The following is a 16040-nucleotide window of genomic DNA, read 5'->3' as shown; positions in this document are numbered from 1 at the left end:
GAAAACTTTACTAAATATCGTCAAACATTTTTATCATAGTTTGGAAATTATTTAATTCTACAACAATCAAGTGAGTCATCATTGTTAGAACATTTGGTAATTTTGTATTTCATCACTTGTGCTTAGCTGAATTCTATAAATGGAATCTTTATTAATAATATTTTAAACAACTTGGCTCTAGACAAAACATTGATTGTCTGTGCCCTTTAAAACTTCAGATCCGATACAATAAATTCTAGGTAGTAGAAACACAGTAGGAGGTCAGAATGACAGATAGAATAATACAGAAGTGGGTTATAAATTGGTCATGTTTCATAGCTGGTCACATAAGAAGAGCACTGTATATACCTTTGACAAAGTCTACCTTACCTAACAAGAATTACTTTCTGATAAATTTCCTCATTGCATTTTTAACATCTTTGTTCCTCAAGCTGTAGATGAAAGGGTTTAACATTGGACTCACAAAGATATAAAACACAGCTACAATTTTCCCTTGTTCTACAGATGATTCTGAAGGGGGTCTCAGGTGCATGCAAAACAGAGTCCCAAAAAAGATGGTGACCGCTGTCAGATGAGACCCACAGGTAGAGAAGGCCTTGCGCCTCCCCTCCGCAGAGCGCATACGCAGAATGGCGGTGAAGATGAAAATGTAGGAGATGAGGATGATGGTGAGTGAGCAGATAAGGTTGGAACCCGCCACCACAAACATGGCAGTCTTCTTGACATAGGTATCAGAGCAAGCAAGGACCATGAGGGGAGGGTCTGCACAATAGAAATGATTGATCTCATTGGGTCCACAGAAAGTCAGGCGAAGCATCAGGATGGTTTGTGCTAGACCATTTGCAAAGCCATAAATATATGGAGCAGCAACAAGAGAGAGGCAGACACAGCTGGACATTTTGCTAGCATATAGCAAGGGCTTGCAGATGGCCATGTAGCGATCATAAGCCATCACTGTGAGCATGTAATAGTCTGTGATGATCAGAGCGATGAAGAAGTTGAATTGTATGATGCATCCGATGAAGGAAATGGTTTTTCTCTTGGACAAGAAGTTAACCAGCATCTGGGGTGTGACAGTGGTAGCATAGCAGAGATCGACAAAGGAGAGATGACTGAGGAAGAAGTACATTGGGGTGTGAAGCTTTGAGTCACTTCTGATTAAGCAAATCATGGTCACATTGCCAATTACCGTGATGAGGTAGACCAGTAAGAACACCACAAATAGGACGGGCTGCAATTCCTCTCGATCTGTCAGTCCCAGAAAAATGAACTCAGTTACTACTGTGTGGTTTTTCTTTAACATTATGTTGGCTTGTCTTCCAATGACACCTAAAGAAAGAGAAATAAAATTCATATGGCTTTGTCCTTCCTTTATTACCTTGGTCTGAGATTCTCTTCTCCTCTTTCAAACTTGGCATACATAATTTGTACAGAAACATTAGGTTAAGATTTTAAACAGGTAAATTAATATGAAGTTTTCTATACATGTATATATATATGTATATAGAATATATCACCTATCTACCATCTATTTATCTTTCTATCATCTATCACTTTCTATCTCTCATCTATCATTTATCATCTTTTTCTCACTCTAAAGTAATTCATAATATGCAATTTTGATTAGATAAGCTTCACATCATTTGAAGCTTTTTTACAAATCTTTAGTTCATCTTTTGCCTTTTCTTTAAAAATGTTAATATAAGCATTAATTTTATTCATAATTTTAATCTTTTTTAGCACAGTTTGGATGTGTTTAGCAAAGTATAATCATTGAAACTGACCTATTTTTTCCACTGTAGAATGGACTTGGGAAGGTCAGAGCCAATACGGTGCCTCCCCTTGGGAAATTAGGGTATCTTTCCCAGCCACTGTGAACCCAGGATAATTTTCAAGCTGTTTCTTCACTGTGAGTTTGTGTCCCCTACTCTTGTCCATGTCAGAGTGTCTTCAAAACCTATTTCAGATTTTCCAAACCAGGTCAGGACCTCATTTATTTGTATAATTTTGTCCAGTTTTACAAATAATTGGTTTGGGGAAAATGAAAGTAAATTTTAGCTATTTCTGAATATAGTTTGTGTATACAAATATATCTGTTTATAACATGGGTATATTTATATGCAAAGGATATAAATGATATAGATATGTGAATGTACATAGACATATATATATACATACAGTAATACTGGTGTGAATAAGTGTTAATGAGCTGCGTTGCTTATGAAAAACAATACATCAAATGAAAGACATCTTAGAATCAAATCCTCTGCCCAATTTATTTTCAATGTTTCTATTTCTAAGGTTTTTAATATTAAAAATAATAATAAGATGAATTAAATTTAACTGAAGTTCCTTAAAAAATAAAATACACCTTTGAGATTTGGGTGAAATAATACTGATAACAGTTTTATACTTTCTATAACTGAGACTATGCTAAGGGTGCTTGGATCAGAACACTGTAGTGTATTCCTGCAATCCCAGCTCCTCAGGAGTCAGAATCAGGAGGACTACAAACCTAATTCAAGCTTGGGCTAAGTAAAGGAGACTAAGTATCAAAAACAAAACACATAACACAAGGCTCAAGTTGTTACAGGCTTATCTATCCTGCAGGAGATTCTAAAGTCATTAGCCAACACCACAACCAGGGTGAAAAAAGATGCAAGGAAGCACATCACCCAACATTTGTTAAAAAAAAAAAAAAGATGATCGTTGAAACTAGAATGGAAATTTGACATTATTTTTTGTTAACATATATACTGTTAAGGTTATGTCATACAAACCCTCCTTAATGACCATGAGATCAGTGACAGCACAGATCGCTTAGAAATCTACATTATAAAAATCATCAGCCAAGAGTTCTTGTCTATTGGGTTTGCCCATTTTGCCCATGAAGACTTTGGACATATTGCCTAAGATAAAAATACAAATAGTCTCAACTGAGAGCTGGTGGCTCACACCTGTGAGCCTTACTACTCAAGAGGCTGAGATCTGAGGATCACAGCTCGAAGCCAGCCCAATTAATCACAGAAAAAGCTGGAAGTGGTGCTTTAACTCAAGTGGTAGAGTGCTGGACTTTAGCAAAAAGAAGCTCTGTGACACTGCCCAAGCCCAAAATGTGTGCTCCAGGACCAACAAATAAAGAAATAGAGAGTCTCCAAACTTAATGAAATTGGTATATATATTTCTTTTTCACACTCACAAGATATATCTGAATTTCCTCTTAATACTACCAAACAAGAAACTAACTCTTGGTGCTCCAATGCCTGTGTACTAACGATTTAGTGGAATATTCACCAAGATTTAAAACAACTAACATTTCCATTAACTTTTCACAGTATTTTCACAATATAAAATAAAATAAATAAAATTAGGATCAATGAAAAATAAAAAAGGAATGAAGTGATACAACCACTGAGCACACAGATAGATATGTTTTACAGATGTATTATATCAGTGGCTTTTCTTTTACAAAAAATCCACCACATACCGATCTGAGACCAGAAAGTGCCAAAGAGAATCATCTTGGAGGTACGTAAGTGGTTGTCAGGGCATCACAATTTGTCTCATGCATTAAATTTGGCCAACAGTAGAGTCCTTCCATGGAAGGGACTTAATTGAGGCATGCAGAACACACTTACAAGTCACAACCAGTGCTGTTATGGAGAGAGACACGGGTCTAGGAAAGAATAACAGTCCACAGCGAAACAGGAGCTTCTGAGGAAAAAGGACTGTGCCTAATCTGTGGTTACAGATGCATAGATATTGGAAATGTGTTTGGAAGCAATCAATAACATTGATTGAAATAATAATGCTCTCTTCAGTCTAGTTCAGTCTAGTTCTCTTTCCTTTTATGTAAGCACTAGTCTATTGCACATTCTCTCATGAGAATTGTACTCTGAGGAGAGTAATAGCATTTCCATAGACAGTTTCTAATTAATCTAATTAGAATTCAGATCAATTACAATATCGATTACTAGATCTCAAAATGCAAGAAGATGATATTTTCATCCTACCTGAGACAGAAGAGCAATTTCAAAATGATAGCATTGACATGAAGAACCTGAAGAGTTTATAACAGAATTATCTCATAGGAAATAAAACCTCCCAGGCTCAAGTATATCTACCAGGAAGTAATTTACATTATGAGGAACAGCTATATTCTTACCCTGAAATCTCAAAGTTTATTGAGATCGTGAGTTTTGCTCACTCTCTGTTGTTATCAGGGACTCAAATCTCCCAAGAATGATAAAGCAGTGGGAATTATTAGTTAATTTAGTTGGTGCTAAATGTCTTATTTGTTTTGACTTTTGGTGACATTTCAAGCCTATTCATTGTAGAGGAAAAAAGGATTGGAATCTCTAAAATTGTGGCAGTCAGTTAACTTATTTGAGCTAGCCATTTTGTGATGAAATTAAATTACAGCCACTGGAACACTGAAGGGGAACACTGTATAATTTTCCTTTGGAATACTAACTCAACTGGGAGCTACGCACAACATCCGTTGTTATACTGACTAGCAGTATTGCATTTAAGTCTGAATTTGACCCTGTTGCTCAGACGTGCTTTTACAGTCCATTCCTCAGGACTGCTGTCACCTTGTTATAGTGGACCAATGGAGCTATTACTTTTCTTTCTCACATGTTCTGTAACCAGTCCATTAGATATTTTCATTTACTTTACCTGGAGAATATCTGTAACTGCAAATCAGCTACCCGCTACCTACATAGTTTCTGTTTTACCTACTACCAGAGCAATATTATCACTCAATTAGAATACTGAAATTGTATTTCAAACTCATGTTTCTATCTCTAGAATCAGCTACATTTTTCCATTGTGTATAAAAGCATCACTTCACCATTTGTAATCATAACTTGGTCTTTTTGCTTTATGCACATGCACATATCCATACACATATGAAAAAACAACATTACCTATATTATGGAAATATACTTTTCATAAATAGAATCATGTTCGATAGGTTATATGTGTATTTGCACATGAATATGTGTGTATATGTGTGTGTTTGTGTGGAAGATGCTTTATTAAGGTTATGATCATTCTCTTCAGATTTCATCTCTGCAAACACTCAAGAAGTCTAAAATATAAAATGTTGGAATGTACAATTAAAATCAATGTTTTCTATTCAAGCAATTGAAATGAATCATGTATGCCTAATCAAGCAACTTAGAAACTAAAGAAAGAAAAATCAGTTCATCTTTCTGAGGTTGGACAGAGCACAGCTAGCACTCCTGTTAAAATACAATTCTACTTATTGCTGCTAGAAAGTGACTCTCATTTTCTCATTCACTTATGCATTCATCCAATAAATGTTGGTTTATTCACTTCACTTTATAAAATTAACACTATCACTGTGGAATAGTGGAATAGTCAACAAAACCAATACCCTTAGTTCCTTCATGAAGTATTGAAATCGGAGTTGGAGAAAGACAATTACTTCTGGGCAATAAGCTTTGATGAAGATGAGCATGATCTTCCATCCAATCTCTATCATTTCCTAAGTGAAACTCTTTCCTTGCTTAAAATTTTCTTTCTACTCCATGTGCATTCTTCTTCTTGTAAGGCCTTTCTGATAAAAAAAAATCTTGCCTCTGGGCCTTCATATTTACTGTGTTTGTTTACAGACATTCATGGGATATTGGTCCTATCCACACTTTGCTCATATGCACGTCCCAAAAGAGCTCCACTCTTGGATCATCACATCCTCTCTATTATATGCTTTACTTTTCTTCAAATGTCATGGATAACTGTGGGTAGCACAGACATCTTTTGTTTGGGAACTTGGTCCACTTGGGTAGGAATAAAAGGATGATCAGAGCACACAGAGATGATGAGCATTCATCACTTGAGTTTGCTAAATCATGGACAAGGTAGGAATCATGTAGTTGTGTTGCCAACCAAGAGTAGATACACGACTAAATACACATTTTAAACATTCACTCAGACACCACTAACGGATGAATGAAGTAGGTTTTAATAGTCTTTGATAGAAATGATGGATGGAGACTTTAGAGAATTCAGGTATTTCTGTTCAGTATAAGGTGGTATTTTTTCCTTCAGAGATACATCGAGTACAATTTAAATTTCTAAAAGAGTGTGGCAAACTATTTTATTAATCCTAGGATGAAGTTTTATCAATATACTGGCACAGACATGAGACATTGATACATGACAGATTTTAACATTACAAATTCACTGAGGAAGGTATGCAGGATTCAAATAATGTAATGACAATGATTTTATTTTTATTTATGATTGCTATTATTACTTTGGCTTTCTGAGATTGAATCTTACTATGTAAGACTCATCTCACTTTTTATCCTCTTACTGAGTTCTGGTATGATAGATGGGTCCTACAGTGATATTCTTTGCTCAAAAATAGAATTGTATTCTCTCCTACTAGGTTTAGAGTAATAGGAAAATGTTCCTAATATGCAGGAGCAAAAATCTCCACTCATGGGAAGAAACTGGGTAGATACACTCATGAAAGAAAATGTTGTCTTTTTGACAACATATAAAAAATGCAATACAATACAAGTATATTAAGACAAGAGCTGGCTGCTCACGCCTGTAATCCTAACTATTCAGGATTGCCATTCTAAGCCAGTTCTTATCTCCAATTAACCACACAGAAACCAGAAGTGGTGCTGTGGCTCAACTGGAGTGCTAACCTTGAGCACAGAGAATCAGGAGCAGCTGGCCAGGCTTTAAGTTCAAGCCCAGAACCAATAGAAAAAAGTTAATAAATTTGAACTTTTGGGTCTTGAAATGTAGCTCATTAGTATGTTCCAACAAGCACATGTACCTGCACACCACATAAGCTCATAAAACTGTGTATTACATATGCTAATTTCAAATAAAAATCTTTCACTTCATCAGATAAATCATGCACACATAGTAACAGAATCTTTGAAGATGTTAAAGACATTAACATTGTGTATAACAAATCTGTACCTAGTACAGTGTTAATATTTACTATTTTTAAGGGACAAAGTAAAATCCAGATGTGGTGGTGCATTCTTATCATCTCAGCTATTTGAAGAAAGGACCTGCCTACAGCAGAGAAAACTATCAGCAAGAGATGGCTGGGCTTCCTGGCTCATGTTTGTCATCTTAACTACTTGGAAAGCTGAGATCTGAGGATTTAGATTTGAAACCTGCTTGGGAAGACAAATTCAAGAGGCTTTAATCTCCAACTAATCAGAAAAAAAGCTGGAAATAAAGTTGTAGCTAAAGTAGTAGAGCGATAGCCTTGAGTAAAAAAGCTAAGCAGATTGGAAGGCCCTAACTTCAAAAGCATTACTGAAGTAAATTCCACATACATAAATGCCATGCATCAATATGGGTAAAAACATTAAGATAATTCTGTTTTAAAACAACAGGAAATTATGAACAAAGAATACAATAAGAGGTAGCTTATTGATACAAATGCTACTTGTTAAGAAAATATATCAAAGCCCTTCTAACAAATTTGGTATATCCATCTATGTCTGATGTGTGAGGATGTGAATGGATCAATTTAAGAGACAAGGAAGCAAGAGACATTTTTGGTGCTGTTTTTGTTTTCTTTTACATTTGTCTCATTTGTTTGTTTATATTTGGGAGGAGAAGGGGAAGAACACCAAAAAGGTGGAATAAAATACAAGTGGTAACTCACTAGACACTATTGGGTAGTGATAGGAGGGGAAAACTGGGAGAGAGCTATGGAAGAGGAAACATGGTTCAAAAAGAGTTGTACTCATTATTCACTATCTTATTCGTGTAACTCTGAACACTCTGTATATCAACTCTAGAATAATAATAAATAAACAAATTTTTCAAAAAGAAACATGTTGTCAAATATATATTGAAATAGTAAGTAAAATATTTAAATACTATATAATTTGCAAAAACTCCCCAAAATCTCACCTTTTGTGGTTGGATTTTCTGGAAAATAATTTATACACTACTAAGCACTAATAAAACCTAATGGATAATCAGGAAAACGAACATCTGGGAATCCAACCAAAATGACATGGGAACAGGGGAAATATAAACAAGTCATCTGCTCCTTATTGAATTTGAAGAGCAATTATAAGGTCTCTGGTCAGGACTTCAGTAGTCTTTGCTTTTAAAAATAAGTTCACTGAAAAAGAGCTATAACCACTGTCTCATAACTTACTACATATTGTTAGTTTCCTATTTGAACTAAGATAGACATAAATCACTTTTCTTAAAGTGTATTTCAAAATGCTTACTAATATGTCAGAGAATAAGGGTATGTTCTATCACTATGACCATAAATAATCTTACTTAATAAGCAATTCCTTTTGCATAATTTTCTTTATTGCACTTTTCACATCTTTGTTCCTCAGGCTATTGATGAAAGGATTTAACATAGGACTCACAAAGATAAAAAACACAGCTACAATTTTTCCTGTTCTACAGATGTCTCAGAAAGGAGCCTCAGGTACATTCAGAATAGGGACCCCTAAAACACAGTGACTGCTGTCAAAAGGGACCCACAGGTAGAGAAGGCCTTGCGCCTCCCCTCCGCAGAGCGCATACGCAGAATGGTGGTGAAAATGAAAATGTAGGAGATGAGGATGATGGAGAGTGAGCAGCTGAGGTTAGAACCCACCACCACAAACATGGCAGTTTCTTTAACATAGTTATCAGAGCAAGCAAGGACCACAAGGGGAGGGTCTGCACAATAGAAGTGGTTGATCGCCTTTCCAGATCTAGCTATCACTGATGACAGTGACCATTGATCTCTCACTCTCAGGCTCAGGTGATAAATCATATTTTGCTGTTAGCTTCTGCTGTTTCAACTTCCTCGAATGATGTTCGCAATAGGGCCCCTCTGTTTTGTCTCCATTAGATTCCTTTGACATCAGCCCTCAGAACAGAACTTTCTTTTACATATCATCTCTGATCCAGGCCAGAGTGACATTCAAGTATTCAAGTCATGTCACAATGGAGACAGAAATAGCTCTAATAGTAACTGTTGAATTTCAGTATTTCTGGGTTCACTGTTATTTGAAAATTAGAAGGGATATTGACTCAACTTTTGTTCCAAATCTTATCTCAACAGAGGCCTATATGGAGGAGTCCAACGCCCAAATGACTGGCAGGACAGCAGGAAAATTTGGGTTTGACCTTGTAATTTAGGACATTGTGGTCTTTTCCTCTGTATTGTTGTAACCTAGATACGGCAGAGCTAGGGAGTAACTCCTCTTTCCTTCCATTTTCAAGCTGTGGCAGCCTCAATATCTATATCAGCACCTAGGAGAAGAGTATTGCTATGCATTAACAACCAGGTGTTGGGCTGGGAAGGTGGCTAGTGGTAGAGCACTTGCCTTGCATGCCTGAGGCCCTGGGTTCGATTCCCCAGCACCACATAAGCAAAAAGAAAAAAGTCACAGTGGCACTGTGGCTCAAGTGGTAGAGCGCTAGCCTTGAGCTAAAGAGCTGAGGGACAGCGCCCAGGCCCAGAGTTCAGGCCCCACGACCGGACCAAAAAAAAAAAAAAACAGGTGTCTTTGATAAGTCTTTTCAAAAGCATCACCGGACAGAATGTCTGACTCTGAAAAGGAACAACTGGATACTTACATGGACATGTTACATTGTAATCCCATTGTCCAATCTTCTGATATTCAGAAAGAATATAGATATAAATAAAGATCCCATTAAAAAGGCAAGGTACAAATAAAAAATAAGAAGGAACACCAATCTCCCTTTACCCCAGTGAAGTCGACACATGGCACATGCAGGAAGAGGATCCCACAGCATCCTTCAAAGGCTTTCTCTCCAACGTCATTCACTCCTCTACCCTAGTCTTTTATATCAAGCTCAGAATTCTTTTGCCATTATCTATCTGAGAGATCTGTCAGGAAGCATAAATTCTTGTTGTTATCCCTAGCACATTCCAAATGTCAAATGCCATCTCTATGACTTTCAATAGCCCCACATCAAAAGATCCAATCAAAAGCTAAAGGTAGAGGTCACTGCAAATGTCAGGAACTTCAAAGAAACCTAGAATGATGATTCTGAAAATAATGAAAGATGCATTTTCTTCTTGAAATTAATATGAATTATTTAATTAATTGTCCTCAGAAAAATTGCAACTGTTGCTGTACTGTGAGTGCAAAATTAGATAAGGCTTTGGCCAAATTTTATATCATGAAACATATGCAATGAGGTATATAGCCATATCATTTTGATCTGATTTTTTAAAATTTCTCCTAGGAGTAGTCTCCATATGAAATATACATCAATAACTTTACATATACTTTTCATATTCAGAAACACTTATACTTTCCTGGAATGTAATTTTAATACAAATACAACTACCACAATACCTCTTAAAAGTTCTTATAATGCGATATGTATTAAGTGCCAATCTTAAACTAAGAGGATAATAAGTCTAGTTTTTATCTTTGAAAATGAAATTATCTTTAAAAATAAAAAGTTTGGTCAAGGGCGCTGGTGGCTCACGCCTGTAATCCTAGCTACTCAGGAGGCTGAGATCTGAGGATCGCGGTTCAAAGCCAGCCCGGGCAGGAGAGACCGTGAGACTCCTATCTCCAATAAACCACCAAAAAACCGGAAGTGGCACTGTAGCTCAAGTGGTAGAGCGCTCGCCTTGAGCTGAAGAGCTGAGGGACAGCGCCCAAGCCCAGAGTTCAAGCCCCATGACTGACAAAAAAAAAAGTTTGGTCAAAATATTGTATTACAATATTTAATGATAAAGTATCTGACAAATGGATCCGAACATAAAGATTCCATGACTAGACTGATACATCCATAAAAATTTGACCAATAGGACCACAATTTCAGTGGAAATGCTGATTAGTCAGAAATGGAAATTTGATTATTTTCTTTCTCCTGCCTCTGCCTCTCAAAGGCTGGACAGGTGCATACTATGCATGCCAAGCTGATTAAGTATGTAGGTTAGGCACTAATGACTCATGCCTGTAATCATTTCTATTTGGGAGACAGATCTAAGGATTGTGGTTCAAAGCCAGACCAGTCAGGAAAGTCCTGAGATAGTTGTGTCCAATTATATATGAAAAAAGCTGGAAGTAGAGCTGTGGCTCAAGTGACAGGGTGCTAGTCTTGAGAAAAAAAAAAGGAAAAAAAACTTATGGACAGTTACCATGCCCTGAGTTCAAGCTTCAGGATAGGCGCACACACACACACACACACACACACACACACAAACACACATACACACAAAAGTAAAAATACAAACATGACAAACTAAAAAAATAGAACATAAACCTGCTCTGCAGCATTTGTAATAAAAGAAAGAATAAAGGATTCACAATGCAAATCAAAATTCAAAACACATGTAGAAAATTCAGAACTATTTTTATTTAAGAAAATAATTCCTTAGACATCATGTACAAAGTACAACTAAAAGTAAACTAATACATTTAGTTCAGCTCAACAGTACAAAATTTGCCTCACATGCATGAAGCCCTAAGTTATATCCTAGAATCAAATCACAGGCATATCTTTACAATTCCACAAGGAATTGCTTCCATTACTAGGAAATGGAAAATGCAATTTAAGAACGTTAGTGGAAAATAGCTAAAAAATTTTAGATAAATTTCATTTATATCAAGTCAAATTCATTAAAACATTGCTATATAACTCTCTTAACACATAATGATAGTCGCCCAGCAAATGATAATACAATACTATTCAGGGATAAGAAATATTAAATTAACATTTGCATTTATCATAGGAAATGGGAAAAATCATTTATAAAATAGCCTAGTCCAGGAGAATTCAACTTCATAGTATCTGAACATCAGAAATATCTAAAGCAAGAGTAACATGATATGAAGTGCTGATATTTTGTTTATGAAGTGACTATATTCTTTTATTTTGGGAAGCCATATCATGAAAATATTTTATCAAAGAATTTAAGAAGTGAATTCCAAAGTTTGATCATGTAGATAAGTACCAACATAATCACTTGTGGAAATATAATTTCTAAAATCAAACAGCAAATGAAAGTGAGTATAAATCACTTCAAAAGATGTAAATATAAGAATTAGCATTTTGAAAGACATGATAATAAAGAGATTTAAAATGGAAGATCTTCACAAGTATATATGGGCATATACTTGTACATATATATAAACAGAAAGGCTTTACACCTTTAAGACAGAAGTCAAAGCCAGGCACCAGTGGCTCATGCCTGTAATCCTAGCTACTCCGCAGACTAAAATCTGAGGATCATGGTTCAAAGCCAGAGAATGAAACTTCAAGAAAACTTACATACTATGACAAACAGTTTATGGAAAATAATTGGAAGGATATGAAGTACAATAAATGTCTAAAGAACTGTCGAAAATAGCACTTGGTACTTTAGGTGCAATTATCTATTCTATATTAATTTTGGAGCAATGAAACTTCACATAGTCTATGTATTTAGATAGTTATATATCTATGTAATCTTAGTTAATATATTTATATAATATCTTATTTTACAATAGTTCTATATCAGTACAGACAACACTATAAACTCTGATGATGATGATGTAGCACATATTTTAATTCCCATATGTGAATTCAAAAGGACAACACGTATTTTGATTCCTGTCCAAAAGGACAATACATAATGAGACAGTAGTTTGTTAATTAATTATTTTCATTATCTTGCTAGAGAATAAGGATGCCTTTCATATGATCACATCAATCTTATTTAATAAATAATTCCTTTTTGATGATTTTTCTTATTGCATGTTTTACATCTTTGTTCCTCAGGCTATAGATAAGAGGGTTTAACATAGGACTCACAAAGATATAAAACACAGCTACAATTTTTCCCTGTTCTACAGATGTCTCAGAAGGGGGTCTCAGGTACATACAGAATAGGGTCCCATAAAACACAGTGACCGCTGTCAGATGGGACCCACAGGTAGAGAAGGCCTTGCGCCTCCCCTCCGCAGAGCGCATACGCAGAATGGTGGTGAAAATGAAAATATAGGAGATGAGGATGATGGTGAGTGAGCAGCTGAGGTTGGAACCCGCCACCACAAACATGGCAGTTTCCTTAACATAGGTATCAGAGCAAGCAAGGACCATGAGGGGAGGGTCTGCACAATAGAAATGATTGATCTCATTGGGTCCACAGAAAGTCAGGCGAAGCATCAGGATGGTCTGTGCTAAACCATTTGCAAAGCCATAAATATATGGAGCAGCAACAAGAGAGAGGCAGACACGCCTGGACATTTTGCTAGCATATAGCAAGGGCTTGCAGATGGCCATGTAGCGATCATAAGCCATCACTGTGAGCATGTAATAGTCAGTGATGACCAGAGCGATGAAGAAGTTGAATTGGATGAAGCATCCGACAAAGGAAATGGTTTTTCTCTGGGACAAGAAATTAACCAGCATCTGGGGTGTGACAGTGGTAGCATAGCAGAGATCGACAAAGGAGAGATGACTGAGGAAGAAGTACATTGGGGTGTGAAGCTTTGAGTCACTTCTGATTAAGCAAATCATGGTCACATTGCCAATTACCGTGATGAGGTAGACCAGTAAGAACACGACAAATAGGACTGGCTGCAATTCCTCTCGATCTGTCAGTCCCAGAAGAATAAACTCAGTTACCACTGTGTGGTTTTTCTTTAACATTATTGGTTTGTCTTCCAATGAGACCTAAAGAAGAGGAAATAAACGCATACGGCTTTGTCATTCATTCATTATCTCCATCATACACTCGGGGATATCCTCCTCTTCCTTCCACCTTGTAAAGACACACAACACAAACACAGGACTTAAGAAGCACAAATTTAATCTTTTCAACGTCAAGATTCATGTGAAGTTGTAGGAGATAGCTAAATAGGCAAATAGAAAGAGAGATGACAGACAGATCGATCAATAGATTGATTGATAGATGACTGTTCATACAATTTAAGTGTGTACACATTTCTGTTATTGAATATTTATGGCATGGCATATGGCAAGGGAAAAGTGTTTCAGAAAGCTCTGTTGTACTGCAATCAAGGCAATAATGAGAAATGTTGAAACATAATTCTCCACTGGTGTTGCTATTATTCTCTGTTTATGCTTTAAAAAAAATTATTGTAAAGGTGATACACAGAGGGTCACCTCTTCCCTTGTTTTCCCCAGTTTTTTTCCTTCCCAGTGCCCCTCCCCCACACGTTGTATGGTTCATTTTCAACAAAGTATCTACTGAGTATGGCTGCTGCATTAGTTCACCCTTTGTTCCACTATTTCTGTGCATCCCTACCCCTCCCCAGATCTGATAAACTTGGATATAAGACAAAAAATATGGAAATCAAAAACAGCAACAAAAGGGGGAAAACAGGCAAAAAAATGTTCATTGCAGCCTTGTTTGCCATAGCTAAGATATAGAATCAACCCAGATGCCTGATAGTGGAAAAAGAAAATGTGGTGTATTTACACAATGGAATTCTGTGCTTCCATCAGAAAGAATGAAAAGAATGGAAAGACTCCGAAATAATTACATTAAGCAAAGGAATCCAGACTCAAAGAAACATAGGTTGCAAGGTTTCCCTCATTTGTAATAATTAGAATGTGCTTATAAACCTACAAGTAAAACCACTGGATAATAAAAGACAAAAATTATTCTTATACATGACAAATTGAACAGCACTTAAACATTCACACAGTGAGACCAAAGGAGGATATTCTTAGGAGAGGATCAATCACAAGGGCCCAATAGCTATACACATATGCTCATATGCTTAATACCATGCCTTATTTTATTTCTCTTCTTATGAACTCATAGGAACTCATTTCAAGTCAGTAGTCTAACAATTCCTGAATATCTGCACTCCCTGGGTAGAAATCCTAGGTACTCTCTACGTAGAAATCCAGTCCTTCCATTTCTACTTGTATGGCCTGGGTAAGTTACCATAGTTTCTGCTTTATATTTTTAGTTTCTCAGAATTTGAATGGTAATGGCAGTTTCTTCTATGTGAGGAAATGAATTCAGGAAAAATCTTTTAAAATATATTGCCATATAATAAGCACATGAAAGATGTTAGCCACTGGAATAAAAGAGCAAGTTGAAAGTCTTGTAGAGACTAAGTATCAAATCAAAGAATACATTCTTAGGAATTATATAGCTAATCCATGGTTTAGATCCAGCAGCAGTTAAGGAAGACCTTTCCTAATTGTAAGTAAACATTGTCAAATTGGGGTTCTCTGTGGTTCATTTTCCTTTCCATTATATAAAAACCACTCTAACTGGTTGTTCATTTCCATTCATTACAGATAATAAATGAGAAATAAATTCTATTTTAACAGACACTAATTCATCATATCAGGATTAGCTCCATTGTTGGTCAGTTGCAATGTTTGTTTTTGTATTTCATGACTTAGAGGGACAATAGTTTATCCTACCTGAGACAGGAAAGTGAATTCACCATGACAGCACTGAGAAGAAAAGCTGGAATCATTTATAGCAGAATTTCTCTGAGGAAACAAATCCCTGTGGTCTAATTATTTCTTCCAGAAAGCAATTTTCATTATGAACATGCACTGTCTTCCCATTCTGAAGATGATAAGTTCACTGAGGAAAAGAAGTTTCCCCTACTCTCTACTACCACCAGGGAATTAAATCTCCCAAGAACAATGATGCAATGGGAGTCAGTATATATTTTAGTTCATGTTGAACACCAGTAATATTCTCTCTTAGTTATAACCTCTAATATAGAACCACATACAGCAGAGGTACAAAGTTTTGTGAGTCTGATAAATCAATTCACTTTTCATAAACTCAGCCTAGCAACTGATTTTGAGGTTTCTGCATTGATCTTTTTGACATAAGCAATTGTTCAAATCTGCAGGGGCATGGTTGCTTTAGAGATAATATAGTTATGCTGAGTTTTGTTTCTTTTCCTCTACACAGATTGAGAGGTATTGCCTTTTGGCCTGTCTTATTTTGTCTACCTAAAGTTATGGACTCAAAAGGAGCACCGTGGCAATTGGCCACCATGAGGAATCAGCCAGAGGTCAGGGGTGGGAAGTGGGCA

At 36.2% G+C, this 16040-nt stretch overlaps 2 protein-coding genes across 2 annotated transcripts; both read right to left on the bottom strand.

Annotated features, from left to right (window-relative positions):
- Positions 1 to 379: 379 nt before the first annotated feature.
- On the bottom strand, positions 380 to 1303 carry LOC105995425 (olfactory receptor 1030-like). The gene has a single exon (XM_013029136.1). It carries the CDS (start codon positions 1301 to 1303, stop codon positions 380 to 382), a length of 924 nt encoding a protein of 307 aa, XP_012884590.1.
- Positions 1304 to 12711: 11408 nt separating this feature from the next.
- Positions 12712 to 13650, bottom strand: LOC105995427 (olfactory receptor 1030-like). The gene has a single exon (XM_013029137.1). It carries the CDS (start codon positions 13648 to 13650, stop codon positions 12712 to 12714), a length of 939 nt encoding a protein of 312 aa, XP_012884591.1.
- Between the last annotated feature and the right edge of the window lie 2390 nt (positions 13651 to 16040).

This window comes from Dipodomys ordii, unplaced genomic scaffold (assembly GCF_000151885.1).
Source record: "Dipodomys ordii isolate 6190 unplaced genomic scaffold, Dord_2.0 Scaffold117, whole genome shotgun sequence".
Taxonomy (NCBI): Eukaryota; Metazoa; Chordata; class Mammalia; order Rodentia; family Heteromyidae; genus Dipodomys; species Dipodomys ordii.
Note: the sequence above shows the minus strand (reverse complement) of the source record. Positions and strands in the feature narration are given on the sequence as shown.

What these genes read in the sequence shown, in the direction of transcription:
- LOC105995425 (XM_013029136.1), bottom strand. Translation starts at nt 1,303, where the DNA reads ATGTTAAAGAAAAACCACACAGTAGTAACTGAGTTCATTTTTCTGGGA.
- LOC105995427 (XM_013029137.1), bottom strand. Translation starts at nt 13,650, where the DNA reads ATGTTAAAGAAAAACCACACAGTGGTAACTGAGTTTATTCTTCTGGGA.